At 36.3% G+C, this 12,534-nt stretch overlaps 3 protein-coding genes across 5 annotated transcripts in view; 1 reads left to right on the forward strand and 2 right to left on the reverse strand.

Moving 5' to 3' along the window:
• The window catches only part of LOC106162125 (double-stranded RNA-specific editase 1), a 50,003-nt gene extending 49,339 nt beyond the window's left edge, over window positions 1-664 (reverse strand). The window contains exon 1 of the mRNA XM_087016839.1: window positions 541-664. Coding sequence (XP_086872965.1) covers window positions 541-631 — 91 coding nt within the window. The 5' untranslated portion in view covers window positions 632-664. The remainder of the gene's footprint in view (window positions 1-540) is intronic.
• Window positions 665-697: 33 nt separating this feature from the next.
• On the forward strand, window positions 698-3,264 carry LOC106161724 (heme transporter hrg1-B-like). The gene is made up of 3 exons (XM_013538749.2): window positions 698-833; window positions 1,327-1,494; window positions 1,893-3,264. Exons 1-3 carry the CDS (start codon window positions 698-700, stop codon window positions 2,039-2,041), a joined length of 453 nt encoding a protein of 150 aa, XP_013394203.1. The 3' UTR covers window positions 2,042-3,264.
• On the reverse strand, window positions 2,599-12,486 carry LOC106161723 (uncharacterized). 3 transcript variants are annotated; one of them, XM_087016834.1, is made up of 12 exons: window positions 12,300-12,486; window positions 10,487-11,741; window positions 9,694-9,803; window positions 9,225-9,365; window positions 8,834-8,928; window positions 8,449-8,556; window positions 8,160-8,229; window positions 7,695-7,860; window positions 7,218-7,348; window positions 6,761-6,880; window positions 6,368-6,481; window positions 2,599-6,036 (listed from the first exon to the last, which is right to left on the reverse strand). In XM_087016834.1, exons 2-12 carry the CDS (start codon window positions 11,685-11,687, stop codon window positions 5,929-5,931), a joined length of 2,364 nt encoding a protein of 787 aa, XP_086872960.1. In that variant the 5' UTR covers window positions 11,688-11,741; window positions 12,300-12,486; the 3' UTR covers window positions 2,599-5,928. The 3 variants fall into 3 exon arrangements, with proteins under 3 accessions (XP_086872960.1, XP_086872962.1, XP_086872961.1); XM_087016836.1 differs by having other exon boundaries at window positions 12,339-12,460; XM_087016835.1 differs by having other exon boundaries at window positions 12,149-12,453.
• Window positions 12,487-12,534: the final 48 nt, after the last annotated feature.

A 12,534-nucleotide genomic window follows, 5' to 3' on the forward strand; every position in this document is an offset into this window, starting at 1 on the left:
ATTCTATGTATTCATCAAACTTGTTTCAGGACAATGGACTTTGTTTTATCACACTGACAAGGAAATAATACGACTCTGTCTCAAAAATACAAGCTGACTATGTAGTTTTAATCTGTTATAACTCGTAAGTAAATTCATTTATTCTTTTCTCTTTTTGCACTGCAGATGGTGATACCGAAGATGACTGACCAGTGAACAGATCAAAGGCTGAGCAAGGGATTTTGCAAACTACATGTATAAAACCTGGAAGTTGGGACTATTTGTGTTTAAACATTTACCCCTAAGATACACCACTCAGCGATATCACGATGAAAATACAATATGAACATGAAATAGTCCAAACGTGCAATGTTTTTCTTATCTTACGAAGGAGAGTAAAAATTGCATCTATTTTTAGGAAAGAAAGTGTTTGACTGGTCAGTTTCGCTTGCCTTTTAATAGTCTTTCGTTATAATCAAACTGGCAAATTGCACTACTTATCCTCTTTGCATATTATCTGAAAACACGCAGTCTCATCTGATGAACGACAAATGTACTCACCCATGTCTGCAGAATCCATCGTCTTCTCAGCATCAGCGTTAAATTCATCACTTTCGAGAGCCACCGGTGGAACTTCGCACGTGTCCGCCATGTTGGGGAAATTCTCACAAAGTCTCGCGAGATGTCAACAAACTCCTCACGTCTTACGTAAAGAGACATGGCTCCCTCCAGGTGTGGGATGCGAGTGCGGATTTCACTCGCTGTTATCGGCATTATAGTGGGCTTGGCAGTTCTTGGTGTGTTTGGGGTTAAATTCAAGAACTGGAGTGCAGCAATATGGGGCGCTATTTCAGGTAATTTTTCTGTGGAATTACTGTAGAATAACCGAATAAACGACGTGCTTATGTCACCCTTGGATGACACATGTAATAATAAAAACAAGATTATCATGATTTTAAAAGTGTTATTGAAAAGATTTACTTTAAAGGAAGAATTTTCTAGTACATGTATTTAACAAAAGTCAATTTATGCTGAGTAGAAGTTATGTTGGATGTTAGACTCTTCAAGTAGAATAAATGAATAAATGTTTAAATTATTTTTTGCAAATCATGATTGGTGCATTAAGTAGACAGGTAAACAGTGAACTTGGCCACACCTTGAATTTCAAGTTCTAATAGAAACTCATCTCTAATATTATAGCATCATGAAGTCTATAGCTGTGGTGATGATTGACCAGTTCTGTGACATTTGTACTAAATAAATGAATAAATAAAGTACATGTGTAAATTATCATTTAGAATAAATATTTGATGTCAGAACATGATTTGATTTGTTTTGTCCTTCCAGGTGTCTTCGCCGCAGTAACACTGTATGTCCACATACAGTATATACGAGACATCTGGAAAACCTTCTTCTACAAGCTGAAGTATCTGATGTACACAGGGTGTTTTGTACAGCTGGCAGGAGTGTGTGGATTTATAGTGTACCTGACACTGGGCATTGTACAGAAAATAGGTAGGTTTATTGAAAGGTATAGGAAATTAAGGGACTGCCCCTCCACTTTCCCCTTCCCTCGGTCCTTCTCTCTTAAATTGTTTAGCCCGCAAAAGTGTCGAGGAAAAAAAGCCATTGAAACCCTCATCTATATATATATATATATATATTCTTCTTTTGCCCATGATCCAAATGTTAAAAATCCAGGCCTTGCTTGCTTGAGAGCACTGCAAATTGTGACCGCATGCAAAAAATGCAATTTAAATGTCATCATCCCGAATTGCAAACATTTCCAGGTGGATGAATAATGATAATTGTAGTTGATGTTGGTATTATTATCGTAAATCCAATACCTTATTTTGGAAAATGGTTGTATTGTAAATTGGAACAAAATGATATAATTTTTTTTCTTATTTCAGTTTTTACTGAATTCTATGGAGAGAACTACTACCTAACATGTGTCTGGTGTTTTATGACTTGGAAGTGGGGCTTTGCTCTGTTCTACTACTCACGTTCCTACAGAAGACTCTATGAAGACACGTATCTGATATCAAACCAAGAGGAATAACATCATGAATTATTTTGGGGGGTGGAAAGTTTTGTTCCCTTGTGTTATTTTTAGTCTTACAAAAGACTATACAAATGTGCATTTTTGATAACAAATTCAGAAGGAGCAGCAGCAAAAATTGCTACATAAAAAGAAAGTTGGATTTCACCTCCAAACAAAGAGGGCAGTAATACAACTTATTTTTGAGGGAAATTGTGTTCCATCTCCTTCTGTGAAGTGTTCATGAAGATACATGTTAGACTGAAAAGCAAGAGATGACATAATAACTTTTCATTTTAAGAATTAAGTCTAAAGGAACAAAGTGACAACTATCCACGTGGCATTGCAAGAGAACGGCAACATTTGGTTGTTGTATACAGAAAGCATTATTAAGAGTAGCTAGTATTAGGTTATTACAGTGATATCTCTGTACTCTACGCTTACATATACACATTCACTTATACATCAGAAGTGTAATCAGCTCTTTCTGCACAAATAATTTGTGTTGGATTTCCTGTGAAGTGCTCATAAAGAGAAACTTTAGGGAGAGGCAGAGATGTCCTTTATTTCTTTTTCCCCCCCGTGTTCAATATTTTTCTCGTTTTCACATTAGATCAAATTCTACTTCATCAGAAAGTTATTTAATTTCACATTTAAAGCAGAAGTATATTTTGATAATTTCCCTTAGTAAAAATTATTTAGCAAAAGAACAAATGGCAGCAAGACGTACTGTTACCAAATACGCTTCTCCATCGAAACAAAGGGTTTGGGGTCACCCACGCCCACTTCTGGACAGAATACTGCTGCCAGTCTTTCCTTATAAGCTTTGTAAACATATTAACCAATTTTATAAACATATTGGCCAGTTGTTAAATATTTTAGGAAGACATATACACATGATTGTGAGAATGTATAAGCAAATATGTTAGTCAGATTTGAGGGATATTTAGAATTATATGATCTGATGAAGGGATTATATTTTTAACTTTGAAAAAAAAAAAGAGGTCGTTTTTGTTAGTTTTGATTTACGTAACCAACCCAAATATATCTCAATGTAAGATGCTCAAAATGTTAATTATGGTTATGAAGATTGGTTTGTTATCCTTAATAAAGTACGTTCAAGTAAAACTCAAGAGAGAGTTGGTGCCAGCAAACAATTCTGAGACTAATAAAAGTTCACAAAATTCTGATATATATACCAATTAACTTTATTTCAGAATAAATTACAATATTTTTTTACTGGTTTATAGTTAACACTGTCACAAATCAACCAAGTAACTTGTTTCAACTGAAAAAATGTCATTTCCTCTATAAGTGCAAAAATTAACTGGAAAAAAAAAAACAAAGTGATCTGAAAATTATGTCAAATTGAAACAATACGTTTGCCAATGCTTAAAGGGATAACAACTCTTCATTTTGGTAGTAAAAGTGCCATAAAAGGGATTTTCCTGGGGTAAATGACAATTTTTCGCATTACACTTTCCAAAGGTAAATGAATCCCTTCTAAAATTCGAAGTTAGTCGATTAGGTTTTTTAAAGAAGTGTGGTTTTTTGTAATAATTTCTTAATAAGGCCCATGTTGTTTGATGGAAAGCACACATTACAGAATAATTGTGTGAACTGTCATTTTACTGGTAATATGGCGTCTTGTATAAAATGAATTTATTTTGGAATTTTGAATTTCATATGGAGAGTCGTCTCTTTAACTGAAATGGACAATGAAGGAAAAAAATTATAATTGGAGACTCATAAATTTAGTTTTTCTTTCTTGTAAAAAGAAACAATTCCCAGGTTTATGCTGGAAAATTTTGATTCTTGGCCAAGTAGCTTTTCTATAATTTAATCCATTATAAATTGGCCTATAATGACTACATATTTTTGTTTTAAGTTAAGCTTATTTCAATCATTTTCAATCACTTTAATGCCTGGAAAAGCAGTGAACCCAAGAAACAAAGCTTGTATAGTTATATATATATGACAATTCATTACACATGTTCTAATATCTGAAAAATGCATGCACTAACATAATTCATAATAATTATACCAATCATTACATTTACATTAATCAGATTATAGAATAGATTGTGATGATTATGTTACTACCTGATCTTGTTGCATGTTGCATTTTCTCTAAATTTCTGTTTATCTGACTGTTATTCTCGAGGGGTTGAGAAACAAGATTTCCAATATGCTGAAAGTAGTTCAACTGGATTCCCTTACTTATGAATCCCGAGGACTATCCTAAGACACTAAATGGTCACAAGCTGTCTTATCTCTGTTCCACCATTGTTTTGGACTGTCAAGCAATGAAAACAAGACTGTATAACGGACATTTTAGTGAGCATTTTTATCTTGACTAACATTCCCAGTCAAAAACATCAACTTGGTCACAATTTGATTTGATAAAGGTGATCTGTAATCCATAGAACTGAATACCCCATTGTATCAGATAGTGGCTAGGAGGTTGATTCCTCTCCCATCTTCCTGTTTTCACATATGTGCAGTCTCGAACCTCCATCTCAGGGTGCGGTACAAGCTGAAGTAGTCAGAGAATACCCCCTTACCTGGGTACCAACTGAGAACCCCCCACACCCTCTCTCCCACGATGCTCAGATGTGTCCAGTAAATATTTTGCAAACATCATGGCAATGAAATTTGGTGGAAAATGGGTTGCAAACATGACAAAATTGATACAACAGAAAATGTCTTTGAAACGTATCTAAAATGTCCAAAGGGATGAAAAAGTTCTGTCCTCCAATTACCACTTTCTCTGGGCCAAAAACAGTCTATGACATACCAGTACCAGATGGATAAGAGGTGTACCAAAATATCTGACACCTAAAATTACTCCACCTTTCAAAATATCTCAAAGTTTCTTCTGAAGCTCTACTCCTGTGTTGCAAGTCCTGATGTCAAGAGTCTTCAAATCTGACATCTCTGACATAGTAGTAATAGCTTTCTCACTAGTCTCTGCAACGGGCACACTTGTCACAAATACACAACTTTCTATCTGTTTCTTTTAAGATAAATATTGAAGAATCAGACTTATTTAAAAGTACGTATGACTTCCCAATATCTACCTTAGATCAGAAGCCACTTTCTATGAATCATAAATACAAAAATTCTTCAATTGCACAAACTTCTATTTTCTCTTTCCAATCTTTTTCTTTAAATATTTACATTATGTCACAATGGGACTTTTCTTTCTCCACCAAAGGTCTGCCTTGTCACATGTACAGTCTAGAAACTTAATGTTTTATGTCTCCTCATGGACAAGACGTACAACTTTATTTAGATAATTGTTCTCTGCTGCTGTTGCTGTCATTACCCCTCTCCTCTGTTGCTGTCATTACCTGCTACAAAACTTCAATTTACTATGGCAGCATTTCAGTGCATTGCATCTTCATTTGGCAACAAAATACAGATGAAAGTAGATTCTTTCACAACATCCTTTACACTCTGTTTCGTGTGCAGGACTCAACACTCCCTTGCCAAGAAAAAGCAAAATTTGTTGTTTTTCCTCTCCAAATGCTTTGTCAGTAATGAAAAAGAACCAATATATGTGCATATAACTTTGAAGAGGACACAAAATGTTCAACAAGAATTCTTCCATCTTCCTAAGTAAATATAAAGAGTCCACTCTAATTATTCACTTTTAAGTCCACATCTCATTATGACCACTGTCACTAGACTGTCCACAATATGAGCAAAAAGTGTGTCTCCATTTTTATTCTGTCTGTGTGTCACTGCTGATTACTCTCAAGAGGCTCAAGAATCTGTGGTCACATCCCACTATGACATAGTTTGCTGGACTTTCTCAATCTTCAATATTCTGTCAATGTTACTGCTGCTAACTCCCTGTGTTCAGACAAAAATATGACAGCGCACTTTGTGTTTAGACAGAAGATTTAAGACGGCATACACTGCAGCCTCTCTCTGGCTTCTTCCTCAGAGTCGGAGGATGTGGAATCAGCATCTGAAGAACTCTCAGAGACATCCTCTCCTTCTTGTCTTGCCTGCACCAAGAAAACAACAGCACATGGAACAATGAAGTTACAGTACAGGTATATGGCAGTCTAATTTTATTTTCTTGTACTGGTAAAAAAAAACCTAACATAGCAATGACAGCTTGCAAAAGGAAAGGAAACAACAGGTCAAGACATTTTTTAAATTTTCTTTTCTCAATCAATATAATTTTAATGGTAAAGAAATATTAAATGGGAAATTAATACCCTCACATTATCAGGCATAAATTTTTATATTTTACATAAATTAATATTTGTTAGCTGTAACCATATATATCAGCAGCACACTTGTGTTACAGTAAACATGTTTCCTGGCCCCTACCCTGCGGCGTGCAGTCCGTCGTAGGTGGTGCATGAGAAACCACATCATCTGTCCGTCCATATCAGGTTCGTTGGTTCTCTCCCTCTCGCGCTCTCTGGAATTTTTCTTCATACACTGAAAAAACAGGAAAATATCACCCATGATGATGTAAAAACCTAAAATTGAACAATACTTCAAATGATTGAAAATCTTGATAAAGGTTTATTATAATTACCCTCTACCAGGGCGACAGATTGATTTTTTTTATAAGATATTCACAGAGATGTTTTTAGATAATAAGACAGTCATTTGATTCTCTGGCTTTATAATTTTCCCCTATAATATCTGCCACCCTGGTAGAGGGTATATGATAATCATTCCTAGATGATAATCCTAGAGGTCAAAGGCTCTCACCTCCTTCAGTCCCTCCAGTTTAGTGGGTTCTTCAGCTGTAGGTGCCCAGATCTTCACGTTATGATCCAGACCACTGGTAGCCAGGAAGGGGGCATGGGGGTGGGGCTCCAATACATTGACCTGAGGGTGAAGTAAACAGTGTACAGACATGTTGAACTTCTATTTGATTACATTATCAGATATATGACATCATGTTCCAGTTTTCCATTATGCAACTTGAATTCCTTTGATACAGCTGCAAAAAATTGCCCTTTGAATTGTGAATTAAATCAATGACACATATGGCTATAAATAAATGAATAAATCAAGTAATTTTTTTCATAATTGCCTCAGCCGTTAAGAATGCTATATACACTTAGTTTAAATTTATGATGCAAAACTGAGCCTAGCATTGCCTTATAAAAACCAAAACAGCTGATGAAATCTCTGCCTGTCTTCCACAGTGCTGTGTACGTACCACACCCCCCTCATCTGCCTCCATATATTGCACAACTCTCTCTGTAGCTTTGTCCCACAGAAACACATGACTGCAGTCACTGCCCCCTATCACATACTCACTGCGCGGGCCGTAGAAATTGACTCCTTTCACTAAAATATGGGAACATGCCTGGAATTACCTTCCTTTCAACAAGACAGACTTAGTACCAGGTTAATCCAACTTCCAAGCATATGAAATTTATCTATTTATGGACATCATCAAGGGCTTTAGGGACAAATTCTGGGCTTATTGAAACATGGTATACTTAAACAAAAAACTCCATATATTGTTACATTTATAAGGCTGCAAAAAATGTCAGACACTTACCAAAATTTACCAATCATGTAGATTTCAACTTTTGATTTAACTACAATCATTCAAATATTTGACTAAAATCTAATATATCAAAAGAATGAGGCAGTTTCATTTGTCCCCAGACCAGGAGAGTATAGTTACCTGTTGCATTATTCCTATGTCCTTTATACTTATGAATATACTCAGCACCATCAGAGTGAGTGGCATCAAACAGATAGATGTCCTCGTCGTTGTATGTCCCCAAGACTTCTGTCCCATTGTAGTTGTATACAGCACATGTTACGTTAGCCTTGATGTCACTGTTCAGCTGCAAAACACAAATGTTACAGTAAAACAGACCAGAGTTTTTTTAATTGTCTTGCAAAAACAATGGTCCAGGGCACAGGTGAAGATGTAAGGCACAGAGAAAATTATGGAAAGACAACATTTAAGAATGGACAATCATGAGCCTATGAGATAAAACCAAAGGGTCTGTCAATATGTCATTACTATGTGAAAATGATACAATACAGTACACTTGTGCTATTTTATTACATAATTAGATAATAGACTTATGTTTATTCTATTTCTAATGTAATATTTTCCTGAAAAAAACTTCCTCCTTACCAGGTGATGTGGACAGAACTTCTTCACAATACCATTTTCATCTTCATTGATCTTCCTCTTGTCATAAATTCTAAAACATTAAGATTTTGTAAAATGTCCACTAACAACAACTAGCGACTATGTATTCTTTCTTTTCTTTCATAAAACAACACTCCAATCTACACTCACTTAAGTAAATCTATTTTACTGAAGAGGTACAGAAGATGCAGGTGCACAAATATCTTAAAGAAAATGACTACTCAGTTACTCAATCAACAAGATAATCAAAGAGAAGCTAGGAAGCAGTCACCTGATGAAATGATCTCTTCCTCCCACACAAAACTCAAAGGAATTCATTGGGTTAGCATGGATGGAGTACAGAGCCACTCTCTTATCATTCTCTTTGGTCATAGCAATCCTGGAAATTGTAAACACTCAAGGATAATTTATCACATCATAACACACTATAAAGATGCACTCAATGCCAGCTCTAAGTCTTATCTGAAAGCAAAAGCTATCAAATACAACATCAGGTCTTGTGAAAAAAATGAAGTTTTATGGTTTTATGGAGAGAAAATACATTCCTGATATGCTCAAAATTAGAACTTAACCAAGTCTCCAAGCAAGAGACACTTAACATGGTTTCAAAGCTAATAAAAATTAAATAGTTTATGGTCTTCACAGCCCAGACTTACTTGTTAGCTTTGTCCTGTCTAAGATCCATCTCAAAGATAACTGCATCCTCACCGCAGCTCAGGAAAACATGGGGGCTGTCATACTCCACAGACAGCTGGAAGGGGACAATGACCAGGGTTTATAGAATATTTACTAGAGAATAACCTAAACTGCATGCATATGCTGAATTTTGGAAAAAAATGCACGCTTTCAGAATCACACTATATAAACCTATAGAAATGGGTATAACAGACTCACAAGTTATAAAAGCAGATATTGTCTATATTAAAGAGAGAACAAAATATCTTGGAAAATAGGGATATCTTCAAAGCCTTCACTTTCCTCATAGATTAAACTCAGTGTACAGTGTAAAAATATACAACGCCATATAAAAAATGTGACATCATTCACCTTATGTGCTGCCCCCTTGTGTTGGGCCAATTTCTTTGTTTCTTTGCATACTCCAGTCAACGAAAGTTCTGCTAAGCGCACCTGACCGTCACGAGCACATGTGACTATGTGTGCGTCCCCACTGTATGGCATAAACTTGGCCTGGCAAAGACAACAGACAGCATGCTACTTAAGAGAACAGTGCTTCAGGATCTACTTTATTTGAGCATAAATCTGATTATTTCAAACACTTGTCAAGAATGACAGGTAAGCTGACGCTTCTAAGGAAAAAATGCTGGCATAAAGAAGTGAATAAATAAATATAACTGAGTAAATTTGTGCTGCCACAGAAAAGACTGGGTGTGCACATCAATAGCATATGGGAGTGAATGAAAGAGCAAATGAATGAACAAACAAACAACTGAATGGACAAATGAATGAATGTACGAATAAATAAATAACTTTCAGTAAATATCTGTGCAGGTGTTACCTGGAACACATTACTCCTGTGTCCACTGTCAAAGGCCAGAGCTGGTTTGTTCTCCATCCAGTTCCATAGTATCACCTGCAGGTCATCTGAACCACTGGCAATTCTGGTACCTTGAAATAATGATGGGCATATTAGAGAGGTTTTGCAGACAATAAATAATGAATATGAACTAGGAAAACAAAGTTCATGCGTCATGCTTCATAGACACAAAAAGCCGAGACTGGGTTCCCATGCCTAGATCAATCTAACTGGATCGACCCATCTCCAAGGAGTTTCTTGCTAAATTGCTTTTAGTTTTAACAGCTTATGTCTGGCATGCCCACTGAAGCCGCTAAAGGATAGTTAATTACACAATTAACAATTCTTGTACCTTGAAATAATTATGGTTATATAAGAGAGGCTTTGAAAATATTTTATGCTTGGTAGACTGAGTTATGCAAACTGCAACTGATCCAGTAATACGAAAACAACAGGTTATCTGAATCACTGACAGTTCTGGTACCTTATAGTATGGTTATTATAATACCAGCATACAGGACAGAAATCTTCCATACACTGCATCATATGTAACTGGATTACAACAAATAGAAAATCCACAGCTGATGAACACCACTTAAAATGTTACCCACTTAGGAAGCAGCTACCATTTTATATGTATATACACTTAATGTTATACTGGCCCATTTTTATCTGAATTTTTCAAATATTCTTAAAAATCTAAACGTTCATACTACTTATAATTATATACATGTATTATCATATATGTAAAGAATCATCCCTGTGGAAAACTTACCAGTTTCATTGAAATGTAAGGCATTCACACAGCCATCATGTTTCTCCATCTTATACTGGAGCTGTAGTTTCTGCACCATGTAAAGACTGGCATGGCAGTCGATTGCAAACAGTCGAGGGTGCTTCCAGTTACTCACGCCTAACTCACGCTGCCTCAACTGCCCCAAGGCATGCCAATTATTCAACAAAGGACTCGAATTGTCTAAATCCATGTTGCTTTTGTCTTCATCCTCATCATCACTACTGAATTTAGCATCGTCTTCTTTACCGAAAGCCAAATCATCGAGATCATCGTCACTACTGGACGAGGTGGACATCCTGCGATCACGCTTTTGTTTGCGATACACTTTCATTTCTTCGTCAACATTAAAGTCATACTGGCCTATGGGATTGCTGTCGTCAGTGTCGACCATGTCTGGTAACATGCCGTCATTAATGTCAGAGGTCTGAGATACTGATGGGGGTTGACCTTGATCTGCAGTTTCTGGGTCAAGGTCACCTCTTTTAGAGTCAGTATTTGGAGATCTGTCTGTTTTATTATCACTTTTTGTTGCATTGTCAATGTCTTGTAAAACTAATACTTTTGCTGTGGTTACTTTACTTTGAACAGGAGTGCTAGTGTTACTATGGTGATCTAATGTTTGGACTGAAGAAATCAAATCATCATCATCATCGTCATCTACTTCATCATTGTCCAAGAAAATGTCAATTTTCCCAGCATCGCTGGCTTCATTTTCTAACTTTATGCTCTCTGCTATACTGATGCTCTCTGGGTCGGACTGCTGTGCTATGTTGATGCCGCTATCTGTGGTACTCGTTACATCTGTGTCAGATATTTCACTTTTTGAAGGGGAAGCAGTCTCAACATTAATCCCACTATCATCTTCTCTCATTCCCGTTAATTCTAAATGCTGAACCTCCATCGAGGCATCACTTCGGGGGTCAGTAATTGGTGCAGGGTCAAGGTCAGCTGTATTATCAAGGTCAAGGTCAGATGTGTTATTCTTACTCTTCAAACCTCCTTGTCTCACGTTATTAGATGACCCTTGACCTTCTAGCTGAGACTTTGTTTCATTTTTAGCTGTAATTGCACAGTCATTGTTTTGAATATTGCCCTCTGTGTGGTTGTTGCTACAGTCAGAGAGCAGTAAGTCACTGTGATGGTTGTTACTTGCTATTTCATCTACACCTTCATCTGCCATGGTTCATCTTTTCTTGTCAGAAAAACTGCCTCATTAGTCAGGAAATTTTGGTAGCTAAACAAAGATAGAGGAAGAAATAAGCACACTTTCAGGGCAATCTTTCCCACCATTAATGAGTTACAGCACATTATGTAACAAACTCATCAATGTCCCTTAGAACAACGTACAGCACATGGGGATATCAGAGAGCTCCAGCACAAAAATTTGGCTTTTACTGACACTAAAGACATTAAATAAACTATGCATCTTACCTTTAGTTGATTGTATTGAAAAGAGGAGAATAATATCAGACGATTACCTGGTTCTTTATATCATAAAAATACGAACGTGCAAGAAACTTTCGTGTCCATGTAAAAAAAAATTAAGTGACCTTCACCTTTCTAGAAAATAGAAATAAATGGCTTAAGGGAGTTTGTCCAACGAGAAACTTTAAAGGGGATCTAACTGATGTAAAATATAACCTTTTAAAAGGCTTCTTGCTTTCATCTGAAGCTGGCCCTTTAAATCTGACGTCTAAAAATAGAATCAAAACAAAAACATCTTCAGCCATTTTTGTTTGTTGACGAAATTGCCCCCTGTTTTTTCAGCGTTGCAAGCGCCACTCATCCTTACCAAATCAGAATCACAGAGTTAAAACTACATATTTTTGACCTGGCATTGTCGCATCCTTGCCGCGTTTCTCTGAGCTGAATAAATGCATCCGTCCCGACGACAACTTTTGCGAACTGAAAGTGCACTTGCTCGCCAGGTGAACAGGCATACAACAACATGTGCATTTTCCATTGGCCTATATTGAGGATAATTTTTGAAGATTGAATTGTACATTTTCAAAATTTACTTGGATAAT

This window comes from Lingula anatina, chromosome 7 (genome assembly GCF_051362555.1).
Source record: "Lingula anatina isolate TDL-2025a chromosome 7, LinAna3.0, whole genome shotgun sequence".
NCBI lineage: Eukaryota > Metazoa > Brachiopoda > Lingulata > Lingulida > Lingulidae > Lingula > Lingula anatina.